We start from the raw sequence: 27885 nt of genomic DNA, 5'->3' as shown, positions 1-27885 counted from the left end.
TTCTGAATGATAACTAGATTAGAGCACTTCTATTAGTGCTTCTTAGATAGGCAAGTGGTCTTGTTGGGCAGACTCATTTCTAGTGGGGTCGTTTTGCTGATGGGGTTACGCAGCCTGCACTACTCAGGCTTTAGTTACTACTGCTTCCTTCCTGAACATACCTTCTGTGATGGGTGTTACATCAGTCAGCTATTGCCAGATATCAGGCAACCCTCAACATTATAGTGGCTTCCAAAAAAGACAGCTGTTATTTCTCACTAATAGTTTGTAGTTGAACCGAGGCATCTCTGCTGTAGGCCAGGGTCATCTGTAACTCAGCTAGGGTTGGTCTGTACCACCTGTCTCATTTTGGGGTCTGTGTGGAAGGGGCGGTGGCCACGAAGTTGATGACAGAAGCATGAAAAGACAACCATGCATCGTGTCTGCCAACATCGTGTTGGCCAGCACAGGTCACACATCCAAGTCCGAAGCCCAGGGCAAGGAAGAGTGCACTCATTCACCAAGCAGCACGGCAAGAGTATCTCCCTCATCTCCGTCCTCTGGCGACAAGAGAGAGAATTGGGATCACGCGGATGCATTCAGCCGCGTTTCCCAAGGTTCTCTTGAAGATAACTTCAGATAAAATGTGTAGGACCTCTCCCTGATGGAAGTGTTGGGTCTGTCATCAGTTGAACTTATTTCCCAATTCAGTCTTTGCTTAACCCCTCCGTGGGCTGATCATCGCCTGCCTCTGAAGCAGTTTCCTCACTGGGATCTGCTCTCATTGTTAGGGGCCCCCCTGGTGGCTGAGATGGTAAAGACTCCACCTGTAATGCAGGAGACCAGTTTCAGTCCCTGGGTTGGGAAGATCCCCTGGGGAAGGGGATGGCTACCCACCCCAGTATTCTTGTCTGGAGAGTCCCATGGATGGAGGAGCCTGGCGGGCTACAGGCCGGGGGTTCACAAAGAGTCAGACACGACTGAGTGACTTTCGCTTTCTCTCGCTGTTAGACCGTTCTTCCCATAATCTTCTTCATTGTGACCTCCATCTGCAGTCCATCCACCAGGGGCCGCTCTGTGGCAGAATGGAGCAGGTCTGTTCCACAATTGTATTATATCAAAAGCCTTCCAAGGACACAGCGCCCTCTCTCACCTCCTAAGATTTTTCTTCTACCGCTCATGTTCTTTAGCCCCCTACTGGTTCTTACATAACACAGATTCCAAACTACCAGCATCCAATCACTTATTAAGGACGCACTCTTGTAATTAAACAAAAACTCTCCTTTATAAGAAGTGAAACTGAATAACCCAGTTGGTGAGAAGGAAAGAAATTGTTACAAATCAGTGCTCACTTTTTTTTTCTTCTGTGATCTTGTTAAAATCACTTGTTGCTGAAGATGCAGTGGATCATTGTGGTAACAGCCCCGACCACCCTTTATACAGTGGTTTATAGCCTACTGAGTTCTTTCCTACATACTGTTCCTTTGGAGCCCACTGTGATCCTGCTAGGATGGGGGAATTGTCGATTTCTATTTCATGTCTGAAAGGATCACTCGATTGAGAACTGGAACTCGAACCCAGACCTGATTCTAGGATGTATATTCTTGCCAAAGTCATCTCCTGGTCATGGTTATTCTTGACAGTGCCTGTATACATTTTTTTCTTGATTTGTTTTTTCATAGGCATGAATGATTAATTGGAAGAACTGCTGATTTTTTTCCTGACTTCTGACTTTTTTGTTGGAATTCCAGACATTAAAGATTATTTCTCTTTATAGGTTTTGTTTTTCAAGAATTGCCTTATGAGTTTCGCAGCAATTCCATTGTTTCTTGGTATGCTTTATATCTCCTTTTTGCTCTCTGCATTTTAGCTCTTACAGAGGAAAAGCTGGGATATAACCATTGCGGCACATAGTACAGATAACCTTGCGTGCTCCAAGTTGCTGCTTTCGTTGACAGGTTAAACAGTATACTCCACAGAAACATCGAAACATGGTGATTGAGTCCCCGCCAGTCCCCCACGTTAGTTTCTCCTGGGCCTGAAAATTCAGCGCAGTTTGAGGTGCTAATTTTTGGCTCAGTAAGAATCAGCGACTGACGATGAGTGGCACTTTGCATGGGTCATTAAAGGCACTACAGAACCAGGAGGAAGGCCAGCTGTCTTTCCCTCCTCGGTCCTCTGCTCCTAGACTCGTGTTTGGTGATGAGAGCCACGTGACAGTTGCTGCCACATCCTCAGTGAGACACTGAACCTGTTATCTAGTCTTTTATAAACTGTCCATCTAACGATGGGTTATCCATTGTTAGAGACAAGGGCCATTCAACTTATCTTTGGACTAGAGAAAGATGGGAACATTTTTAATTATTTCAAGTTGAATCGTTCATAAGATATTCAGTATTTCCAAACCTTGAGACAATGTCAGGCATCTCAGATGTGGATGAAATAATCTATTTGTACTGAGAATCACAGATTCGAATTTACCGTAAGATATTCCACACGAATCTATATCTAGTACAGTTTGTTATTTTCTGGCTAATTTATCCTTGATGATATATAGGTATATAGCAAAAAGACAGAAATACTTCTTTATTTGAAAACTCATATTTCTGTTTCCTGCTGTGAGTATTCTAAAGTCACTTTGAAATAAGACAGAGTTTGGGTTGTTGGTACACGTCGGCCAGTTGTGAAGCCCCAGCCTTGGTAGGGGGCGTACCGGGAGCAGGTATGCCATGTGCCTTAGCACATCTCGGTCAGTGGCAGGCATGGGGCCAGCCCCAGGTCCCTGCTTGGCTCAGGGACGCTTCACCTTCTGGACAGGCGTGCCAGCATGCCTTGGCTTTCTGCCACGTTCGTAGGGTACACCTGCTCACACAGGTCGCCTTTGTGCCCTGTTTCTTGTGATGGGGCTCTTACCTGAGAAGACCCTTGCCGCCTATGCCCAAGACCCCGGTTTTCAAACTTGGGGGGGGAGTCACAGTAGGTGCCTGATGCAGAGACCTCTAATTAAAACTGTCACTATGGCACGTATGGTTGAAAAAGGAAGGATTAGAAATATGTGCTATGCTGGAAACAGAGAAAGGGGAACCACTAGTTTTGTTAAATCTGATAAAAGCCAGGTTTGCCTGTATTTTAAAAGCAAAGTGTGGATATTTGGCTGAGAGATCACCCGGCCGTCCTGAGGCCTGACCTTGTCATAGTTACAGCATATACTGAATTCAACCATCTGGTTCGTAATTAGAGCAGTTAGGGGAGAATGCTGATGCCTCCCTGTGGGATCAGCCCACTCCGTGCCCTCTGCAGTGCCGACAGCTATTCTAGTGGACACTAATGCTTCTTCCTGTTAATTTCCTTTATTTGCTGCTTTTGAAGGAGACACAGCCTGAGTAAGGAAGAGAAGCTTCTAACCTGAACATTCAAAACAGATCCTGTGATCTGTCTGCTTCCTTTGGCTGAGGACTGTACTATAGTATTTCCCTGACACTGGAAAAATAGTGTATTTGTTGACACTGGACATTGTTTTGGCAAAAGCTACCAGAAGAAAATAGTTCTGTATCTTATTTTTAAAAGTGATATTTCTTGTGTAAGGAAATGTAATCTAAGTTACTAATTATGTACTTTTCCTTGACCTTTTATTTCTAAATAGAGCCACTCTATGGTGCATTTAAAATTGCTTGAGACATCCCATGTGTTTATCCAGGTCTCCTGCAAGACGAGCTTCCTCACTACAGCCTCTCGTATTTCGTTACCTCCCAGCATGTTGTGCCACTTGCTTCCCCTTCTCAGTCTAAGACTCTTCTTTGCCCCATGTAGAGAAACTGTGACTGATTCCAAAATCAGTAATTCCATAGATATTTAAAAACTCTCACAGAAAATAGGATATGATATGATGCGGCACACATTTACAATAAAACTCACGACATTCAAAATGTAACTACTTTCAAATAAAAAAATAAATTTGGCAGACATTAACTTTCCTTCCTGCCCAACAGAAGCGTAGTTTAGGAGAATGTCAGGAACCTTGCACAGTTTATCCTGAGAATTCAACATTTTATATCTTGTTGATTTCAAAACATAGCGTCTAAAAATTCCATTGCAGCAGTGATTCAATGGAAACACATACTCGTGCTTTTTCTCTATATTTCTGCTCAAATGTCTTTGGATTCCTGACTTATTCTTCAGTTATTCACTTCTGCAGGTGTTTATTTCTCTTTACCTGTTAATATTTAATTACTGGGAAAGCAGTGAGATTGAAGTAAACTATGGCCCCAGATGTTAGTGGGAATGCTGACAATATTTCTAGTCCTTGACATGCAAAATAATGAAGAGAAGTAGTTTCTTCTCAATGAAGGGATCAGTTATTCTTCACTGTCTGGTCCCAAACGGGGCAGTGGCTTTTGTGTACCATCTAGTAGAACCATTTCTTGTACACGTGCGTATGCTGGGGTGGAAAGGGCTGTCCTAGATTTAGGTGAGTTGCCTGATGAGATCCATTTTCTCCCAGGTCACTGGTCTGTACAGTATTCATATACCTGTTAAATATGAAGACAGTGATTTTTTTCTTTAAAGGATTTATGAGCCTATGCTTCAAACAACTTTTTTTTTTCATTATGAACTTCCACTATGGTTTTTGACACCAAGGATAGCTAAAGAGAGGTGTACCATTGCAATAAAATGAATGGTTTTTATCTTGGGTAACCAGCTGTGCAGTGAAAACTTAAGACGCTCTGAAAGGCTCTGGTACCTTCATATTGTGCCAGGATGTTTGCAGTGTCAGCTGGATGAAGGGAGCCATCTGAGCCAGTGGCCTCGCCGAATCCCACGCCTCTGTGTCTCCCAGAGACCTGCCGTTCACACCCGAAGCAAAGCTGGGCCTTTCATGCTCTGCAGGCTGGGATGCCAAGGGCCCGGGACCCCGTCCTGCCAGAGGGAGCGGGAGCTTGTTGCCCCTGTTGTCTTTTTGGTCAAATAAGTAAATTTCATAATCATGGGATCTCCCATCTATTTTCTGTGTGCTGAGGTGTTTATTAGCTCAGTTTATCTCAGGTGGACAGATTTACTTTAAAATGTCTTGAAAGCTACAAAGTCAGAGAAAGACAAATATGGTATGAAATCACTTATATGTGAAATCTAAAAAATTATATAAGTGAATCTGTATATAAAATAGAAACAGACACAGAAAACAAACTTATCATTACCTAAAGGGAAAAGATAGGATAAATTGGGAATTTGGGATTATCAGATTCCCACCATTATATATAAAATAGACAATAAGAACTTACTCCATACTCAGGGAACTATATTCAATAACTTGTAATAGCCTATAATGAAAAAGAATCTGAAAAATATTTGTAACTGGATCACTTTGTATACCTGAAACTAAGACAATATTGTAAATCAACTCTAATTAAAGAAATAAATTACAAGAGTGGATGTGTGTGTGTGTGTGTGTGTGTGTGTAACTGAATCCCTTTGCTGGATACCTGAAACTTACACAGCTTTGTAAATTGACTTTACTCTAATAAAAAGTTAAAAATATGTAAATTAATACATAAAGGTCCTGCTGGCAGTGCAGTGGTGATATACATGGGCTTTCTCAGTTCACCTGAGTTTGAATCCTGGCTCTTAGCAGTTCCCATTTTCCTAAACTCTTACACCTTACCCACATTCTGGGTGTTGGGCCTCTTACCTGATAATTTGGGTTAATAATGGTTCTTGCCTCATGGGGAGGATCATGAGGATTAAATGAAATGACATAGTTGAACTGGTCAACACAGTTCTAGGTGATAGTAAATATTCAATAGGTACTAACTGGAATTATGATTTTAATGATTTTATTACTGCTGTTTCAAAAACGTGTCTTTTAGTGTTTTGTAAAGCCCTCCATTGGTGTTAACAATAAGGATTATTCAGAGATCTCCTCCCATTCACACTTAAGAGAATTCCTTTTGATTTTTTTTTAACCTCTTCGCCAAAGCCATCCTTGCCACCATCTAGACCATAGACATTTGTTGGGAGCTCAGTTGATTATTAATCAGATGGAGCCTAAAGAAAACACTTGGGATTGTTTTAATTGTGGTTTAAAGAGCTTTCCATACTGCACTGTCTTATGAAAATGCCTGGAATTTAAAGCGAATGTGAATAAAATCTCCAGCTTTGGAGCTTTATGTACAGCACACAGTCTTGTAGTCGGTGAAGAAAAAAGAAGTTATTCAGTGATTAAGACTTTCTGAAAAGATTCTGGCTTATACCATATATATTTTTTAAGTCAGGATATGTAATCTGTTCTTTTTTTTTCCTACTCATTCCTGTAAATTGAAAGGAACATCAAAGCCAGACAACATTTGGAAGTGCTTTCATGCTGCCTTTGTGGACTAGTATCTCTTAAGCAATGGTCTTTTGTCATGAGAGAGACTTAGCATTTCTCTTTCAAAGGAAACCATCATTTTTCTGAATAAACTCTGCTGGTTGGGTGCTCTTTTCTTTGCTTGAAGCTGCCTCCTCCGCCTGCCCGGGCGGGGTATTTGCAGTGCAGTGATCTCGGTCTCTCTTTGTTCTTCCATCCAATGTGCCTTTGCCAGCGGATGGTTTCCCGCTCTTTGGGAGCGAATCCAGACGACCTGAAGGACCCCATCAAAATTAGCATCCCCCGCTATGTCCTCTGCGGCCAAGGGAAGGACGAGCACTTCGAGTTTGAGGTCAAGGTAAGTGTCCCTTCATTGCTCTCCTGGAGGCTGGAGGCGTGAGCCTCTGCAGTGCTCTTCTTTGGTAAAAGGAGATAACGCTACACAGGAACATGTGATTTTGTACAATACTGGTCTTGTCCTTCTTTAAACCAGTATGTGAAGGTCTGGCCTGGAACAGGTGGAGGGAAGTTACCCCATGGAAGGTGGTGGTGGATGGGGAGTCAGGCCGACGTGGACATTGCTGTCACCTCCCAGGCCCACCGGTGAGGTCACCAGCCACCCCGGATTGCCAGGATTTTCCTGCTTTGGGCATAGACGGTTCTACACCTCAGGAAGCTGCTTAGTACCCAGGCAAACCAGGAAATCAGGCCATCCTACCATGGACTTTGGCTCAATTTTTTTTAATCTATTAGAGCAATAATATTTATGTCACAGGGATGTTAAGTGCATATAAAAGGCTGACTCCAGTTTTTGGTATATGATAAAGAATACATTATGGCTGTTGCTGTTATTCCTACTGTTGTTTTCATTGTCGTTTCTGTTATTAGTGAGTATGAAGCTTTCCTAATCTGTTATTTGACTTATAGGACTTTTCAGGAAGAGACGTGCCCGTTTCCTTACCTCACCCTTCCCCAGATAATGACTTCATCTTATTTCTAGTTGAGTTCCATTGGCTCATATGCTTCATTAGATACTGCTGGCTGCCGTCCTCTCCTCAGGGGATGGTGGGTAATTGCACTTCCCTTTTGAGGATGAGCGAGGGTGTTGGTGTCATGGCGGCCACTAGGATCACCAGTATCTGTCTGCAGGAGGGTCTTCCTGGAGGTGGTTTTGGTCGCCAGAGTTTGGATGTTGAGTTCTCTAAACTTGGATTCTACTGCGGCTGACTGAGTGACCTGAAGTCTTCTCCTTCCTTGAGCTTCGGTTTCCTCACTGGTAAAATGAGAAAATCGGACATCACCAGGGGTTTCCAGATTTCTCTTTAGCGAACCCTTTGAACGGAGAATCTCGTATGAGGAGGACACTGCAGAAGCAGATAAGCATGGATCTGCTGTGGGGGGATCCTGAAGCCAGCCCATCCTCCCCCAGCACTCCCCCCACCTCCCAGATGCGTCTCAGGGGAGCCCTCAGGCTCTGGGGGATCCTTCCCTTTAGACATGTGTGTTCTTTCAGTCTTACTGGAGAAAAAATGCAAATAACTTATCTAATTAATCAAAGTTTTTAGGTTCTTATTTCTACCTACTGATTATCCCCTCCCTACCCCCTTTTTAACAAAACTTGTGCATTAATTTATATATTTGAGGTGTCTGTTGAGAAGGCATGATTGTTGTGTGGCAGTGGTGGTGGTTGAACTTGGCCAGATTCTGCAAATGTTCCATTATGTCCTTAACCCAGAGCTTCTACTGCTCCTGACCTAATGCCTGATTCCTGCCCCGTTTCTTTTCTCAGCCATTTGAAATTGTGTGTGTAAACAGGTCCATTTGGGGCTTCCCTGACGGCTCTGCAGTAAAGAATCTGCCTGCAATGCAGGAGATGTGGGTTCGATCCCTGGGTTGGGAAGATCTCCTAGAGGAGGAAATGGCAACCCGCTCCAGTATTCTTGCCTGGGAAATCCTATGGACAGAGGAGCCTAGTGGGCTACAGTTCACAGGGTCACAAACCAGTTGGACACAACTTACTGACTACAGAACAACAAAAAGTTCCATTCATACCTATGTGTTATATGTTGGATTGGCCAAAAAAGTTTGCTGTGAATTTCTCCGTGTAAGGTGTATTTATATAAATTATTTCTATATTTTTAAATGAGAGGGTAAAGAGTGACTTTCGCCAACTCAGAATTCTTCAAAACTCACAGCCCTGGAGGACATGTAATGATCATGGTTGGTACAGAGATTTATTTTATTGGATAAACGTGCTAATAAAGTATAATTGTTAGATTGATTTCATGCATAGAACTTAAGACATGAGTAAAGAAAATACTTAATTCTTTTTAACTGAGTTGATTTAAGTGAAAATTGTAAGCAGATTACAGGCTGGCCATATGCAGATCTGGCCAAAATTGTGATGCAACTGTAAAGGCAAATCAGAGAAACCAAAGACATGAAGTGTCTGGAGCCGTTCAGACTCCTGACTGCGCTCTCTGAGCTGATCAAAGCCCTGCTGAAAGCATGTCATTGCTCTGCTTCCTTCTGTCCCCATCCCAGGTGCTGTCATTATTAGCACCAGGACTGGACTGTTAGCGTTTGCCTGGAGAAGTCCCCGTTCTTGACAGAGGAAGGGCTGCCTCGTGCGTTCTCAGGGCGGTGGCCTGAGGGCCTCGCGTCCCTGTAGGCTCACCCTGTCCCTAGCGGTATCAGGGTCCGTTCCTAGACACACACGTGATGAGACTGTGGAGGGACAGACAAAAGTACCTGGGCTCCAGTAGAAGCGGAGCTGTTGGAGAAGTGCTGGGGGTTGGGCATTCCCCCTCCAGGTAAGCTCGCCGCGCCTCGTCTGTGACATGGGGCTGAGGGAGCCTGTGGGCTGGCTTGGTCTGAGGACTGTAAGAGCTTTGTGTGTGAAAGGCTTGGAGTAGGGCCGGCCACATTCTAAGTACTGGATAAGGTGTTGAGAATGAGTGAGATTTTACTCTTGGAAATCCCTTAATGGCTTTCATCTTTATGACTGTTTGGGTTCTGTTGTTGTTGTTCTCCCTCAGTGTTCTGAGTTTGAAAATGATCTACGCTAACCGTTTCCTGGGCGTCCCAGGTAGCACTAGGGGTAAAGAACCTGCCCTGCCCAATGCAGGAGACACGAGAGACGCAGCTTCCGTCCCTGGGTCAGGAAGATCCCCTGGAGGAGGAAATGGCAACCCACTCCAGTATTCTTGCCTGGAGAGTCAATGCTAAAGGAAATCAATCTTGAATATTCTTTGGAGGGACTGATGCTGAAGCTCCAGTACTTTGGCTACCTGATGCAAAGAGCTGACTCATTGGCAAAGATCTTGATGCTGGGAAAGACTGAAGGCAGGAGGAGAAGGGGATGACACAGGATGAGATGGTTGGATGGCATCACCCACTCGATGGCCATGAGTTTGAGCAAGCTCCAGGAGTTGGTGAAGGACAGGGAAGCCTGGCATGCTGCAGTCCATGGGTCTCAAAGAGTGGACACAACTGTGTGACTAAGCAACAGCAACCACCATCTCCTTCCATCACTTTATCTCATGCACAGGCAATGTTTTCTACAAGTCGTCACATTTAGGGTGATATTTTGGCTGCTACTAAATGCTCTTGGTGAACCAATGGTTTTAAAAAGAGAAGGTTAAAATATACTATTTTTTGAAAAAAATCTGTGTAGTCTTAGATCTCCTTATATGTGATATAATATGTAATATTAATGTATATTTTATATCAGGCTCATTTAAGAGGCCGAGCTGACTCAGGTACCGGGCCCCCAGGTGCGCGTCCCCAGTGGTTGAAGTGGCAGGTCCCCGAGAGCCCAGGAGGACACGTGTGCAGAAAGTGACAACTGTGGAGAGCTTGTCTCAGCTTCTCCCGCACCCTTCCCGTTCCTCCACCTCCTACCTTCCCGCCCGCTCTGCTGTAGATAGAATTGATTAGTTATTTACTTCCCATATTCCTGTCCATTTTCATTTTAACCTCCAGTCCGATCACTCCAGCTCTCCAACATGGCCTGTTCATTGCCAAACGAAGCAGTCGTGATCCTTGTTAAAGGAATGTTTGAGGTTGGCTGCAGGGCGGGGGACCAGAGAAGGGGCCAGAATGCTCACTTTCTGGTCCACAATGCGTCCTGAGGAACTTTCCATCACTGAGCTTTAAAATGAGAAAAAAAAAAAGAGTTTTTAAATCAAAAGGATTTTTATGTCTTCTTTATTTGGGGGATTAAAAACAACTTTCTTTTATAAACTAACTGAGAATGGATACGTATAAGGTTTTGGGGTTTTGGTCAAATTTAATTTTTAAAATCAACTTCATTTAGGCATTATTTACACCCAGTGAACTACACCATTTTAAGTATAGTTTGATGAGCTGTGATATGTGTGTACACCCAAATCAAGCAGCCCAATCAAGATTTAGAAGTTTTCATTCACTCTAGAAATTTTCTAATGCTCCAGGAAAACCCTGATCTGCTCTCTGTAATTATAGCTTCCTCAGGTCTGTTGTGTGTGGAGGGGATGGGACCAGGAGACATTGACTCTCTTGCATCTGGCTGCTTCCTCTCACATGCCTTTTAGAGATGCATCCGTACAGTGAAGTGTAGCAGGGGTTTGTTTCTTGTTCTTGCATAACTGCATCCTGCTGTGTGGCTGCATCACAGTTGCTGGGTCAGGGTCTGTTCTGACGTTCTCATCTGACAGTGCAGAAAGCTGTCATCTCCATGTCACAGACCCCCCACCCCATCCCACCCCCTTATTTCATTGACCCTGGAGGACTCATGCCTGGAAAACCCTGGGTGAAGACGTCCTTGGGTGAAGTCATACCTGCCAGTGTCTCCCAGCAGCACATCCTTCTGGAGCTGTGTATGCATGTATGTGGAGAGGTGTACGTCCCGCCAGCTGATGTCAGCGGCAGACAGGCTGCGGGCGTGCAGCCTGGCTTCTCTTGGCAAAGAGCACATGATGTGCTGCATTCCATTGAATGTGGCGGGCTGATCAGCTGAACATAGTAGGTTGGTGCAAATGTAATTTCGGTTTCGGACTGTGAACTTTTATTTCAATGAGACTCAAGCACATCTTCACTAATAAAAATAGGAATGATTAGGCAGCACATTTTGGCCAATGAGAAATAAGTTTGTTTATTCCTGTAGCATAAAAATCCGTGCCTCGGGATTCGATGAACTCTTGGAAAGCATTTTCTGCCTCCGGCTGGTTGTGGAAGTGCTTTCCCTACAAAAAGTTGTTGAGATGCTTAAAGAAGTGGCAGTTGATTGGCGAGAGGTCAGGTAAATGTGGTGAATGAGGCAAAACTTCGTAGCCCAATTCGTTCAACTTTTGAAGCATTGGCTGTGTGACATGCGGTCAGGGTGTTCTGGTGGAGAAGAATTGGGCCCTTTCTGTTGACCAGTACTGGCTGCAGGTGTTGGTGGTTTTTGGTGCGTCTCATTGATTTGCTGAGCATACTTCTCAGAGGTAATGGTATTGCTGGGATTCAGAAGGCTCTAGTGGATCAGACCAGCAGCAGACCACCAGACAGTGACCATGACCTTTTTTGGGTGCAAGTTTGGCTTAGGGAACTGCTTTGGAGCTGCTTCTTGGCCCAGCCACTGAGCTGGTTGTCACTGGTTGTTGTATAAAATCCACTTTTATTGATTTTTGTCAGCTGACGAAGCCTCCGCTTGCCGAGCTTTTTTACCTTTGCAGTTTGCTTCAAATGCTGCCTGACCATAGAATGGTCAATGTTGATTTCCTCAGCAACTTCTCCTGTAGTTGTACGAGGATCAGCTTCAGTGATGGCTCTCAACTGGTCGTGTCAACTTCTGATGGCTGGCCGCTGCGCTCCTCATCGTCAAGGCTCTCATGTCCTTTGTAAAACTTCTTTAACCACCACCACACTGTATGTTCGTTAGCAGTTCCTGGGCCAGATGTGTTGTTGATGTTGCGAGTTGTCTCTGGGGCTTTACGACCCATATTGAACTCAAATAAGAAAATTGCTCATATTTGCTTTTTGTCTAGCATCATTTCCGTAGTCTAAAATAAATATAAAATACACGACAAGTAATAAGTCATTAGCAAAAAACATAAAGTGAGAAATGCACATTAAAATGATGTATAGCATTACCACATTTATTTAAGAATGTATTCCAGTATCAAACAGCAGAGTTCAACAGTGCAAAACTGCAATTACTTTTGCACCAACCTAATACCTGTACAGTCTGTGATGGCACGAAGCTGCAGCCGTCACAATTTCCTCCACTACCTGGACCACAGCAGGTCAACTTAAAACTCCTGCTTCCACTGCTTTTCAGTGATTGACACGTGAAATCAGTTACCCTGAATTATACTCGCCATCCTCAGTTAGCTAGGACCAGACTGGGTAGAATTTAATTTTTCAGTTGCATTTCAGCATGACGCAGAATCTGTGGTTATGGCTGAGAGAGGTGGTCATACGTTACAGAAACAAGCCACGGTTTCCACCGTAGTTTTAAATTCCCTACCTTTTAACTTACATGTTAACATGATAATATAAAGAAATGACCTAACACTGGTATTTAAAAAAAAAAAAAACTTTGTTTCCAGAGGGTTTTTATTCCTGGAAAACTGGCAATAACCCTTACGAGAGACTGTGTTCCTGTTTCCCTTGGAGAATGCATCGTCGACTCCAGGGCCCCACACCCCACCCCACCCAACCCCTTACCTGCTCTACTGCGGGCCGAAGCAGGTGTCACAGCCACACTCCCACTTTCTTTTCCCGTTCGTTCTGGTGTTTAGCGCAGGTGTCCGCTCCATGGACCCTCATCAGCCTGTGCAGCCCTGGGGCTCCAGCCCTTCCCCAGGGCCTGGCTGGGAAAGGGCCCCCTGCGGATGACTGTCACATGGCCCACACAAGCCAGCCCAAAGTGGACGTGATCACAGCTCAGCACTTTCTATCTCTGCCATTCTTACTGTTCCATCACGTTGATTTCTTCCATCTTCGGCCTGTCTCATAGGTGATGGGCCTACATTTAGCACGTCTTAAGAATTGTGTTATCTCTCACATGCTGCTTGCTTACTCAGCTGTTCTGACACATTCTGTGCGACTTGCCTGCATCTCACAAGCTTCTCACTCTCATCTCCTGGCTGTGCTCGGCCCCTGTCGGGCTCCGTCCATCCCCTGGAACTGAATGTGCACAGGTGGTGTGTGGGCCCCCACTTTGCTCCCTGTTTATACACTCACAGGGCCTCTTGGAGTTTCCTTCCTGTTGATCCCTGCAGGCAACTGAGTCTGCAGTCTTGTTTCAAGTTTGGACACTAACATCTATCAGGCACCTGCTTTGTCCCAGGCACTTTGAAGACACATCCCCAGCTGTGGAAAATGTACCGGAAAGGGGGTGCTGTTTATATTTGATGAGCTAGGAAACTCTTAAGTGACTTGCCCAAGGCCACACGGCTGCTATGTAGAGTGCTGCGTCACTTCAATCATGTCCCGCCCTTTGTGACCCCATGGACTGTAGCCTGCCAGGCTCCTCTGTCCATGGGGTTTTCCAGGCAGGAATACTGGAATGGGTTGTCATTCCCTTCTCCAGGAGATCTTCCCTGCCCAGGGATCAAACCTGAGTCACTCAAGTCTCCTCTTTGGCAGGCGGGTTCTTTACCACTAGCACCAGCTAGGAACTTAGTTATGACTAAGTAGGTCGAGGTACCGAATGCCCATGGAATCAAAGTCAGCCATTCAGTTTCCTTTGCTTACTCATCATAAGTAATGACTTCTCAACGTCATTACTTCCTGCACTTTTTGGAAGTTGAGGCCACATCTTAGTGTTGCCCTCACATAGTGACCATTTCCACATCCTCATTTGTTTTCAAGTGTTGCCATTATTTCTGTGTGTACTTTAACTTTTATCATGAATTCTAGGCCAGGTCACATGCACTCTGAATTGGGGCTGTTAAAGTTTTGACAGACTTGGAGAATTTGATAGTGGATAGATCTGCCAGGAGAAATGCCCAGAAAATGTGCAGTTTGGGAGCTGAAGAAATCACATTTAGAGTCAGGAAATGTCTCTTTATTTGGCAGAACAGAAATAAGAGCCATTCTGGTCTGTTAGATAAACTATGCGCACATACATCTTCTAGAAACATCCCCAACTTGGTAGAATATAAATGTTGAGAAGGATTTGTGTGTTGGCATCTGAATCTCTGCTTATTAGTAACTGATAGATGATCTCCCCACATGTGTATTCACAGAGGTGAGATGGATGGGTGGTCGCATGAGCTGTGGTTCATCTAGATTCAAATAGTATGTGGACTATTTTCAAACATAAATATCAAGTGGAAGAAATAACATTAGGACTTAAAAGAATCATATATTATCCTAAATTTGTTTTTTAAGCATGCCTCCCATCTCTTTGAGAATGTTGTCTTTCACTAAAAAAAAAATAAACATCTTTCCTGTCCCCATTTTAATACAAAACAACTCATCTTTCATGTTTTTACTTGGGCAGTTGTTTATCTTCACCAAGGCAATACTGCATGCATGAGAAATGATGAAGAAGAGATGAGATTGATTCATAAGCCCAGAGGAAAAGCAGTTATCACCTTGTGATCCTACCTTGGATTTCCATTTCAAATTTGTTTTTGTGCTATAAGAATCTATTAATATTTCTTCATTTCAGAATTTGGGGAGTTTTACATCTCTTCCTAGAATAAAGTTTGTTTTAAAAGAAATCATAAAATGGTTTGAACTCCCTTTTTGCAGTTGCTGTCCACGGGTGCCCTGGCCTTTCAGTATGTGTAATAAAAGGGTTTTTTCAGTAAGGTGATCCTGGGCACAGCAGTTACTATGTACTGAGTACCCCAACACTCTTCTAGTTGCTTCACTTTTTTTAGTTCAGTTATAGGTTAGGTGTTAGTGATAGGTTAGGAGTCCATTTTACAGATGGAAAAACTAAGGCTGGAGGAGTTGCATAATTTCACCAGAGTCACACAGCTAATTAGTGACTGGGCTGCAATCAGGATCCAGGTCTGTCTTAGTCCAGAGCCTTTCATTTTCCATTCTCCAGTGATGACTGCTGGATAATTTGCATTTGGTGCTTTGCCTCTGAATATTTGAGTAATTTGAAGGAAAATTGCTTAGGCTTTCATTCTCCCAATTTACCACAACTTTAAGGTATTACAGTCCTGCCTGTTCCTCACCTGTTTCAGAGGTGTTAGGGAAGGGAGAAGTACTCCTTAGTAATGATCTTGGATTTGAAAGGCATCCATCTCATCAGAATATTCGAATCTTTTGACATTCTTTCAAATTTACCTTCAAATTACCATTTAAAGTGTACTGAGATAAATGGTATTATCCTTATTTTGAAGGTGCATTCCTTCTGGTTACTGCAGAAGGCTGAGGCTTGGGCCAACTCCAAAGCCTTGTTTGATTTTGCATCACATCCTGCCGTGCAGAGTGCTCTGTAACCAGCAGTGGGATGCCAGGCTCCTGTCTGCCTGGCGCACTGGGTTCAGAGGCTCCGAGGCACCTTCTTTACTTGCTGGTGATGCATCTACACAGGGGATGTCTGCGGCGCTTCCCACGTCATAAAGCAGAGTGACGTTATATCTGCGTGGCTTTCTGGAATCTTCATTCTCTAAGCCCCATAGCCGCCCTTCCACGTTATCAGCAGGCGGGGGTGAATCTAAGGTTGGACCTTAGACCTCCCTCTCCCCACACACTGCGGTTGCCTCTAAGACCATCTCCTGCCAGGGCCCGTCATGTTCCCACAGGTGCAGAGGAGGTGGGATTTCTAGTTAGTGGAGCTCCGGTTCAAGTTCACAGACACTTCATGGAGGGGATGTGAGCTCAGCTCAGGAACTCACGATGTGGTTACAGGACGAGGTTCAGGTGACACCCATCCCTCCGCCTCCAGGACAGTCGCTGACACAGTGTCTTTTCCTTCGTGTCCACTGGGCTGAGAGCTCAGCACTCCTTTGGGTCCCTAGAAAGAAAAGTACGTCGGCTTTGCTGCAGTTTCCCCAGGGAGCCAGAGGAGGGAGAACGTTTTACATCTCAGAGTAAATAACAGAATACCCCTTTAGACAGTTAGGTTCTCCCCCAAATACCAGCATCCCCCCTTTCCTAGATGGCCCCTGGGAGCCGCAGCTGCTGCCCCCCACACCCCCCACTAAGGGTGGGGGGGTTGTCAGCTCCAACCTCCTTCCTTGGCCTGTATCCCTACGCCTGCATACCCGGGGACATAATGTTCAGAAACAAAAGTCTCCTCAGTTAATAGAACCCACCCTTTAAAGGCAGTTCAGAGACCACCTCTTGTTTCTTGATGTGTTGGTTTTAGTTCTTTCTTACCTACCTGTGCTCATTCTTACGCCCAAATCACTTATCACTAAACCAAGGCTCCTTTCTCCAAAGGAATCGTGAATGACATTTTTTTAAAAATTTTATGATTCTTTACTTTCTTATCACCTCTAGCATCTGTTGTCCAAAAGCTTTAGACATTTATAAGTAAATTAGAGAAGGCCTGAGCTGCAGATCATTCTACTGCCCACAGTTCAAGATAGAAAAAGGGAATGGGGAAATCACAGAAAAGTGTGTAACGAAGAGACTCTGGGCTCCACTGTCTTTATTATTCACCCACTTATTATTTAAGAAGTATTTATTTGGTACCTGTAACACCTTTTTTTTAAAGACTGTACTAGAAGTATCAAGACATTGAGGAACAGAAGAGCTGAATAATCAGTTCACATCCTCTAAGGTCAGTGAAGTGGGAGAAAGAACAGAACAAGGGGGCTCGTGATGGGCACCTGGGAAGACTTAGGTTTTCTGTTCGCACGTGGGAGTGAGAGGGGAGCGGGGCGCTGGGACAAGCCCATGTGCAGATGGGCTCAGATGATGCTTTGGTAACAGGAAGTAATACTGCTTGAGGTCAGCGCTGGGGGGTAGCTGCTTTCAGGCAGAAGCCTAGGAGGCTGATGAAGGGAAGCTGAAGGAGGGGGAAAGACGGAAGCAACAGCATCTTTCTTAGATGGGTGAAGCGACCGCTCAGAAGCTGGGCTTGGGTGACCCTAGTCATCTCAGTAAAATATCACCATCTGTGAGAATTGAAAATGTAGAACATTTAGAAATTCTCATCACAGAAAGTGTAATTTAGAAGGATTTCCATGTAGGAGTGCCTGCGGAGTTAAGATGTGAAAGTCACTTAGTCGTGTCCGACTCTTTGGGACCCCGTGAACTATACTCCAGGGAATTCTCCAGGACAGAATACTGAAGTGGGTAGCCTTTCCCGTCTCCATGGGATCTTCCCAACCAAGGGGTCCAACCCAGGTCTCCCACACAGCAGGCGAATGATCTACCAGCTGAGCCACAGGGGAGGCCCAGGAGTACTGAGTGCAGTTAAGACAGTGCATGTTTAGGGCCAGTGTTTCCTGCCTTTCTGTGGAGGCGCTGTGGGGCTGTCTGCAGCAGTGCTGGGCAGCACACAGGAGAGAAGGGTTACTCTGATGGGGCCCCACCAGAAGGTCTAGGGAGCCAGAGAGTTCGGGGCAGGACGAGTGACCTGCAGTTCGCCCTGGGCTCCCGGTGAGTGATCAGAGGAGCAGAAGGGCTGGGAGACCGTGAGAGGCTGGGGCATCACAGCAGAGGCAGATACCGGATGCAGCACACGCGAGTTGAGCATCCCCACTGGAAATCCCAGCGCGCTGGGCCGTGTGTTCTCAGAGAGCCTAGGCCGTCCTAGAGGTTGACCAGGGTGAGGAGGACCGCATGGCCGACTGTGATTAACGGGCAGCTGGCTTCCTCCTGCCTCCTGGGCAGTTCCACTTGGTGTTTGAAGAGAATTTAATTAATGTATTACTGTTACACAGATTCAGATATTTGTAATATGTTCATGTTTCCTCAAGCATGTTCATAGTTATGTTACTGCGTAAGAGTCTTTTTTTCAGAAATCTAATAAAGCTTGTTTTAGTATATATTAGGGTGTTGTTAGACCATTTCCTGCAAACTGTTACTGAATACAAGGAATACAAGGAATTTTGTTTATACTTATTGCAGCTCCTCCAAACATTGTTTAAAGATAAACATTGCTGAGGAGACCTCTGTGAGTAACTGCTTATTTACTTGGGGCCAGTTAGAGTATTTTTCTTTGAATGAAAAACTGTTGATTTTCCTCTTACACAAGCAAATATATACTGATGACAGGTCTTGAGATTGACAATCCTTAAACCAGCAAAATATGTATATAACATAAATTTGTGGAAAGTACTCAATTGAGAATTGTTCATAAGTGAACGCAGTTCATCTTGTGGACACGTTTATGGTGTTTAAGTTGTGCTTGATCATTTTATGGCCCAGAAAAGATGGATTTGTATCTGCAGACCTTTCAGTGAGAGAGAAGTAATGAATTCGGTCCTCAAAGGCACGCAGCATTGATGCCCAGCGTTCTCAGCGTGGCAGAGAATAGTTGCTTGTTGTGACCTGATGTGTTGGGTGTGCTGCTCTTCTGTCCCTCCCCTCTGCAGCAGCACCTCATCCCAGGCCCAGTTTTAATTTGGGGCAAAATAGGACTTTAATGGCTGTTTCTCCTTTCTGCTGGGTTTCCCTAAATTTCACATGTGCTGTTTCCCCAGCTCTAGGCATGAAGGTGTCCCCATCACAGAAAAGGGATTTGACCATTTTCCTACGGGGAGGTGACCACCATTTCTGTGGTGCTCACAGTGATCTTCATTCATTGTGCTACTGTCCACATCTTGTTTACATGTTGATGCATAAGGGGGAGATTTAAGTGTTTTATGTACAGAGCAGGAAGCTTGAACCTTTGTAATCCCTGTGTTTAACTTGGATTCAGGTGAAAACCTCAAGGGTAAAGAATTTAGAAATCTCTGCATGCCTCAGTATAAACTTGGATTACAAATATATCAAGAATGCACCCTTGTCTCAGTACAGAGAAAGCAAACAAAAAGATACTATTGTGTGACTAATGAAAATAGTCTGATTCAGAGAAACCTCAGAGGATCCACCAGAAGAGAGTTAATGGAGCCAAGAGAGTGGCGCCTTACCTTCCTCGAAAAGCAGAATAACCGTAAGGACATTGCTCAGAAAACCACCAGCATCTGAGGTGGTGCCAACACAGAGTAATAGCTCAATAAATTTATTCTTCAGTGAGAGCCCTTCCATCGCCACCCCAGCTACCACCGAAGGCCCATTCTCTTAGAGGGCTTACATCTTCTAGGGCAGAGAGACAGATGTCGATGTAATTACTGTGGGTTATATAAATTGATGAGGCAAAGATTAATTCTACAATTAATGTCCTGTGACATGTGCTCTGATCAGGGTGTGAGTGAGTGTCTTCCTCAGTCTCCTCCCAGCCCCACACCCCACCATGGCAGCACCCCCTCGCGTTGTGAGCCCCGGGGGCTGATATCAGGAGCAGGAGGACGGGCATCGCATGCTTTTGGTCGGGGGGCTCTCCTGGGGATTTTACGTCCTCTTGCTGTCCTGTCATCTTGTGCCCAAACACCCTGATTCTGCTGCCTGGGGAATCATTCATCTGTGCCTGTCCTCCTGAGGATCTGGTACATGCAAGGTGTTAGAGAAATTTCTGTCCCTTATAAAGCCCTTGTTCTGGGGCCACTGTGGGAAGGAGGAATGAAACCCAAATTAGGAGGTAGTTTTGAAGTAGCTGTTGCATTAGTTAGAGGTTTCAAAGTGCAATCCGACTTAATGAGTTGTGAAGTCAATGAGAAGAGGGTGCAGGCCAGAGTCACGCAAGCTGGTGTCCAGTTCCCCACGTCCACATCCAAATCCCGATTGTGCTTAAGGCCGTCTCTCCCGCCAGAGAGATGGAGACGGGCCCTGCTGACTCATTGCTGCTGAGCCCGACGTTTGAGATCAGCCCATCTTGAGGCTCTGCCCTCCAGCTCTTCCTCAGGATGCTCACGCTGCATCAGGTCCTTTTCTAAGGTGCGGTAAAGAGCAGCTAGAAATCCCAGCTCTCCTGGGGCTCACTCCAGCAGGGCAGAGAGCCAGAAACGAGACGTCCAAGTAAACAAATATAGGCATGTCTCGTTTTATTGCCCTTCCTAGATACTGAGGGGTTTTTTGTTTTGTTCTGTTACATGGAAGGTTTGTGGCAACTTTTAAGTCATCTGATGAAGGTTAGCATTTTTCAGCAGTATTTATGATTAAGGTATGAACATTGTTTTCTTAGACGTAATATATTACACACACATTTAATAGACTGCAGTGTAATATAAACGTAACTTTTATATGTACTGAGAAACTAAAAATTTGTGTGACTCACTTTTTTTAAACTGGAATACAATTGCTTTACAATGTTGTGCTAGTTTCTCAGCTATGTGCATATACGTTCATCCCCTTCCTCTTGGACCTGCCTCCCACCCACCCCGTTCCCACCCCTCCAGGCCATCACAGAGCTCCGAGCTGGGCTCCGTGTGCCGTGTACACGGCAGCTTCACACTCGCTGTCTGTTTTACTCGTGGTAGTGTATATATGTCAGTGCTACTCGCTCAACTTGTCCCCCCTTCCCCTCCCCGCTCCCATGTCCCCAAGTCTGTTCTCTGCCTCTAATTCCTGCCCTGCAAATGGGTTCATCGGTCCCATTTTTATACATTCCATATATATGCATTAATGTATATTATTTGGTTTTCTCTTTCTGACTTACTTCACTCTGTATAACAGACTCGAGGTCCATCCATGTTCCTATAAATGACCCAGCTTCATTCCTTTTTATGGCTGAGCAATATTCCATTGTGCATTTGTACCACATCTTCTTTATACATTCATCTGTTGATGGGTGTTTAGTTTGCTTCCACGCCCTGGCTGTTGTAAATAGTGTTGCAATGAACATTGGTGTATTCTTGAATTATGATTTTCTCAGAGCATATGCCCAGGTATGGGACTGCTGGATCATATGGTAGTTCTGTTTTTAGTCTTTTAAGGTAACTCCAGACTGTTCTCCATAGTGGCTGCAGTAATTAACCTTCCCACAAATAGTGCAAGAGGGTTTCCTTTTCCTCATATCCTCTCCAGCATGTTTTATTTGTAGATTTTGGTGATGGCCATTCTGACCAGTGTGAGGTGATAACCTCACAGTGGTTTTGATTTGCATTTCTCTAAAAATTAGTGATGTTGAGCATCTTTTCATGTGATTGTTGGCCATCCGTATGTCTTGTTTGAAGGCATGTCTCTTTAATCATGTGACTGACTTTATTGCAATGTAGACTTTACTGTGGAACCCAACCCATAGTATCTTGAAGGCATGACTGTACCATGTTAGGTAGGAAGACGTGCTTAGTAGAAAAATACGAGGAGTAAGTATTGTGGAGAAGGGGAATAAGGGGTGGGGGGGATGCAGTAGTATATCCAGAGGAGGCATCGCTGAGAAAGTGGGCTTTTAAGCAAAGACTTGAAGGACGTGCTGGAGCTAGTCATATGGAAAGAGCATTCCAGAAAAAGGAAAAATCACACATGCGCTTCCTGAGGCCACATTTACCGTGTAGCATGTTTGATGGATTCCAGATAAGCGAGGAAGGCAGAGTGAGCAAGGGAGAGTACAGCCAGAGACGAGGCCGGGGAGGAGACAGACTGTCGACTCCTTGAGAGGATGTCCCATCTGAGCAAAGAAATGGCTCCTTCGGGCAGTTTTTAACAAGATTGCTTTGGCTGCTGTGTTGAGAAAGGTGTGGAGGACGGGGCAGTGGGGGTGATGAAGGCTCAAGGAGAAAGATGGGGTAACTTTAGAAAACTGTCATCCAAGAGAGTGGGAGAGTGGATGGAGTTGGGAAATGTGGCGTAACCAACTGGTGGGAGACATCCTGGCTGACTCCAGAATGGTGACTGTGACTGAAGTAGAACCAGGTGGCCGTTTGGTGGTGTGTGTTCCTGCAGCCCCATCCTGCTAGACAGCTGCAGGCCAGGAATAAGCAGACAGTCGGATTTAAACAAGGTTGTGGTTTAGCTTAGTCGAGGGAATTTCAAGAGCCAGGACGAAGAGATTTGGGGTTGAATGTAAGGGGATGGTTGTAATGATTGCCCATGGTTTTCCCGTTGGGTGAGGAAGGAACCAGGACAGAAGTCAAAGAACAGGAGGTCAGGGCATTGGAGGGATCATCTGTCATTGATTTAATTACCAAGATTCATGGCAGGACTTCTGTAGCCTGGGAGCAGATGACAGTGAGCAAAACCCAGGATGTTCAAGGAGTCGGGGATGTAAGTGAGGTGAATTGCCTGTGAGAAGGATGGATAAAGGTAAGATCTGAAGGCGTGGTCTTCACGTGGGGGCGTTTAGAGAGGGCAGAGGAGCAGCGTAAAAGTTGGGTGGAAGCACAAGCGTGTCCACCAACCTCCCGGGATGATGGGATGCGGAGTGTTGGGAGAACAGAGTCCCTACTGAGAGGGCTGCGTCGGGAGGGGTCCCCTGGTGACCAGTCAGAGTGAAGGTGAAGGGGATGTTCCCGAAAGAGGCTAGGGATGGGGGGATTTTGCAGATGATTGACTATGAGTTGAAGAGGAACAGTGGAAGCACTCAGAGATCCAGGGAGTATTAGCATCTGAGGGAGGAGGGGGACCCAGTCTTCTTCCGCGACTTTCTGTAGATTCCAGAATTCCAGGACAGAATGGTCTCCCGGGAAGCATCCAGCATCTTACGGCTCCCAGGTCACAGGTGTAGTTCCATTAATTGCTGGGCTTTCTTGGCAAGCAGGCAGTATCACACCCACCTGCTCTGTGTCCAGCCAGGCTGGTGAACGGCTGTGCTCCTGCCCTAAGGAAGCCCTCCCCCCTTGCTGATTGTGCTCGGTGGGGTCTGTTGAGAAGGAGAGAGCCTGGAAGAAGGCCCCCAGCCGAGCTGCCAGGGGCAGTATTTCCCAACTTTTGGTGACATTGGTACCATTTTTGCTAAATGCTTTTTTGTTAGCCTACTTACCTTTTTTCTTTTCCTTATTTAAATGTCTTTTTAAAAGGAAACAGGAAGAAAGCTGCTACAATTGAAGCTTTGTTGTAAATGATGAATCTAGAGCCAGATGATGAATGTTCTGAAATGTACATCCTTGTACAACCCCAAATCGTCTCATTTGCCACTTGGGAAAATGAGCGAACCTTGAGGCTGAGACTCAAGGCTTGCCCCTCCTCCTAAGGGCTCTGCATGGGTGTCCTGCCCCGGCCGATCCTGGTGGTTTGCTGATCCCCGACTTCCCTGCTCACCCCCTGGAGTTTCCATGTGGGCGAATCAGGCTGAATCACCAGCCTGAGGAGGGTGTTCCTCTCACGCGCGGGGTGAGGTTTCTGGTTCAGGGGTGTGGCCCCCACAGAGGCCAGCGTGGAAAAGAGTGTGCGGTTTACGGGGGTGCCCATGAGCGGAGACACCCACGGGCAGAGGCTGTTGGAGGGGCACAGGTCTAAAATGTGGGTCTTTTTCTAGGAACGGCGTGAAGCTTCTGGGGACTTAACGGGTGGAGGTAGAAGGATCAGATTCAAGTGTTAGAGGGCTCCCCGTCAGTGGTGCAGGGGAGGGATGGGAGCAGCTGGGTGGGGACACTGTGGAAGGCTCGGCCAAGGCCCCGTGGGACCTGGTGGCCCAGAGTGAGCCGGCGGTGGTGGCAAAGGCTGAGAAGGTAGAACCCCGAGGAAGGCGCGGGACCCGGGCTTGTCTGACTGTGGTGTGCTGGGGCAGCTGGACGAGCGTCCATCTGGCGTGGCTCAGTGGGTGGTCGTGACCGGCACTGAGAATGGCTGGGTTTGTTTCAGACAAGCTGACCTTGAAGTTGCTGTGCGACATCTAAAGAAAAGTTGTCTCCCGGCTGGGGACATGGGTCTGGAGCAGTGGTGGGGGTGCGATGGGAATTGGTGACTCAAGTGCAGCCGCAGAGGTGGGTGGTGTCTCCCAGCTTCTTCAGGTCCCCGCGACCTGGGTGTATGATCGATGGGTGCCAGAGTGCCCACAGGACACATCAGCCAGCAGGAGCAGTGAGCGCCTCTGCCCGGTGGAGGCTGGACCGGGAAGTCTGCCCCCGAAACAAAGCAGGCGATTGTGTGGGTTTGGATGCTGACGATCACTGGCATGCAGACAGTTTTTTCTTTCTTCGTTTTCCTCTTCGTCCTCCACCTTCTCCTCATCCCTCTCTTTCTTTGCTGCTGCTTCTCTCTTGTCCGTGGTGGTGGCATCTGGAACCGACCCTGCATTTTATAAGAGTGCAAGCGTTCTGTGTGGGCACAGCGCTCTGAGAGGTCCCGCTGTGACCTTTGCTCTCTGCGCCCCACGTGGAGAGCTGCGGGAACTTCTGATAAGCCCTGAAGAGGAGACTCTGTCCTTCACTTTACAGGGGAGCGTCCTCGTAACAAGATTTGGGAAGCAGAGATGCATGTGTCAGCAGAGCAGTTATTATTTATAAGGCTGATTGGTGTCGCGAGATTAATGTTTTCACTTCCAGGGAAATTTATATGCTAATCACTTTTTGTTAATTTGTAAATTATTTTAAAGAAACTGAGTCACCTTTTCCTCTAATTAATGCTGATTTGTTTCGCTTTTCCCCATGAATAGATCACTGTCCTGGATGAGACCTGGACCGTGTTCAGACGATACAGTCGTTTCCGAGAAATGCATAAAACACTGAAACTGAAGTATGCAGAGGTGAGTTATGACATAGTTATTTTCAATTAAGAAGATCTGTTTTAAAAAGTAAATGCCATTGGCTGCCCTATCAATGCCCCCTCCTTCCTCTTTAGGTATTAGCTTATGCATGTCACCAAGTTTTACTTCAGTCACTCATCTTTCAAAGATAGCTTTTTGATTTTTGTTCTCTGTTCTGTTTGTATTTTACACAATTTAGACATCTTTCTGAACACAGAATTTTGGTGATAGTAAGGAACAGTAAGTGAATTCTATCCTTTTCATTAATTTTATGATGTATTTTAAATAAATATTTTGATCAATTTATATCTTCCCAACCATGAGTGAGATCTTTTAAAATGAAATAGTAATACATTTTTCAGTATGAATTTGCCCCTCCCTTAAAAAATTAATGCTTAGACTTCCACATAATGAGGAGTAAAGTCATAAAAGTTAATTTGCCATCACACATGCAGGGGAGATGGATAGTAAATACAGAATTATCTAGAAGTAAGGAGGCATTTCATGCATCTGATAAGATACCCAGAGTGTGTGGATACATTAGTAGTCATTTTTTAAAAATTTGGACAAAGACTGGTTTTTTAATACTTTTCAGCAAAGGAAGGTATTCCTAAAATTAATGTGCATTTTCCAAGAGATACACATTATTCTTACTTTTTGTTTATTTTTGCTCCAATTAAAGGAAGCCTTGTGTAGGCATTGCTCTTTGGGAATTTTGAATTGAACTTACTATAAATCAGTCATTAGTCATTGTCTTTTCAGCCTGCTTTCCGTAAGTGTGGCTGTTTAGCCCTATTTTTATAGTTTCTTTTAATATTCTAAAAATAATTTAATCCTACATGTGTCCCTAGCTTGTTTCATGTTAATTACATAGTATTTCCTCCGTGGCTTCTACTGTCTGTTATCTGATACAACATAAAGAAGAATTCCTTTTTGTAAATAAAGTAACTCCTTGATGTGCAGAAGAATCTTGGGTCCAGGAAAAACTGAGTTATCTCTGAAATTCTGTTGTTAAGTCATTGTCATAACAGTAAGTATGCAGTTAAAAATTGAAGAAGCTTCAGGTATGAATTTTAGCTCAGTGTTCCCAAGAGGCTTCAGTTCCGAAAGTAACTACATCAGAGTTGTTATTAAGTTTGTTTCTGCAATTTACTCTTCCTATCCCAAGTTAATGTTGACAATAAGAAGAAGTAATTGTGTACATATTATGTACAGAACAACTGGTTTTTGCAGTGAGCTTTGCAGCTCATTAACTACTTGATGGTAAGTTACTATATCAGTACTTTAATAATGTATAGATTTTCATGTTAGCTTTCTAAATTCCCACACCAGTAATAGGTGGAGAAGCAATTTATTTGAAACAAAAGGATACAAATTTTACCAGGAATATATATGTGTGTGTGTGTGTAACTTCATTCCATTACTTACTTCACATCAGTTCTTTCAGTGCCATTAGTTCAACGCCATTCTACACAGGCACATTTTTGTAAATTCTCGTAATATAAGTAGCAGACAAGAACCAGAAGGTCTTCTCTTCTGCATCTTAAATTTATATCAGGCAGGCTTGACAATAAACCAGGAAAATATAACAATAACTGACACTTTAAAAATATGCATGCTATGTTGCAGTTACCACTTGAAGTGAGGTACAGTGGAACAAAATAGAAAGCCCAGAGATTAATCCACATACCTATGGACTCCTTATCTTCGACAAAGGAGGCAAGAATATACAATGGAAAAAAGACAACCTCTTTAACAAGTGGTGCGGGGAAAACTGCTCAACCACTTGTAAAAGAATGAAACTAGAACACTTTCTAACACCATACACAAAAATAAACTCAAAATGGATTAAGGATCTAAATGTAGGACCAGAAACTATAAAACTCCTAGAGGAGAACATAGGCAAAACACTCTCTGACATAAATCACAGCAGGATCCTCTATGACCCACCTCCCAGAATATTGGAAATAAAAGCAAAAATAAACAAATGGGACCTAATTAAACTTAAAAGCTTTTGCACAACAAAGGAAACTACAAGCAAGGTGAAAAGACAGCCCTCAGATTGGGAGAAAATAATAGCAAACGAAGCAACAGACAAAGAATTAATCTCAAAACTATACAAGGAACTCCTGCAGCTCAATTCCGGAAAAATAAATGACCCAATCAAAAAATGGGCCAAAGAACTAAACAGACATTTCTCCAAAGAAGACATACAGATGGCTAACAAACACAAGAAAGGATGCTCAACATCACTCATTATCAGAGAAATGCAAATCAAAACCACAGTGAGGTACCATTACACGCCAGTCAGGATGGCTGCTATCCAAAAGTCTCCAAGCAATAAATGCTGGAGAGGGTGTGGAGAAAAGGGAACCCTCTTACGCTGTTGGTGGGAATGCAAACTAGTACAGCCACTATGGAGAACAGTGTGGAGATTTCTTAAAAAACTGGAAATAGAACTGCCATATGACCCAGCAATCCCATTTCTGGGCATACACACTGAGGAAACCAGATCTGAAAGAGACACGTGCACCCCAATGTTCATCGCAGCACTGTTTATAATAGCCAGAACATGGAAGCAACCTAGATGCCCATCAGCAGACGAATGGATAAGAAAGCTGTGGTACATATACACAATGGAATATTACTCAGCCATTAAAAAGAATACATTTGAATCAGTTCTAATGAGATGCATGAAACTGGAGCCCATTATACAGAGTGACGTAAGCCAGAAAGAACACCAATACAGTATACTAACACATATATATGGAATTTCAGAAGATGGTAACGATAACCCTATATGCAGGACAGAAAAAGAGTCACAGATGTATAGAAATGACTTTTGGACTCTGTGGGAGAAGGCAAGGGTGGGATGATCTGAGAGAATAGCACTGAAACATGTATATTATCAAGTGTGAAACATCACCAGCCCAGGTTGGATGCGTGAGAC

At 44.6% G+C, this 27885-nt stretch overlaps 1 protein-coding gene across 4 annotated transcripts in view; it reads left to right on the top strand.

Moving 5' to 3' along the window:
* Positions 1 to 27885, top strand: part of KIF16B (kinesin family member 16B) — a 279933-nt gene that overhangs the window by 199039 nt on the left and 53009 nt on the right. For 3 of the 4 annotated variants that reach the window (XM_070471918.1, XM_070471915.1, XM_070471917.1), the window contains 2 exons: positions 6558 to 6680; positions 24846 to 24935. In XM_070471918.1, the coding sequence (XP_070328019.1) occupies positions 6558 to 6680; positions 24846 to 24935 (213 nt within the window). The remainder of the gene's footprint in view (positions 1 to 6557; positions 6681 to 24845; positions 24936 to 27885) is intronic. The other variant, XM_070471919.1, reaches the window with a different exon arrangement.

The sequence above is a fragment of the Odocoileus virginianus genome, chromosome 9, assembly GCF_023699985.2.
Source record: "Odocoileus virginianus isolate 20LAN1187 ecotype Illinois chromosome 9, Ovbor_1.2, whole genome shotgun sequence".
NCBI lineage: Eukaryota > Metazoa > Chordata > Mammalia > Artiodactyla > Cervidae > Odocoileus > Odocoileus virginianus.
The sequence above is the reverse complement of the archived record's forward strand: the minus strand, read 5'-3'. Positions and strand labels throughout refer to the sequence as shown.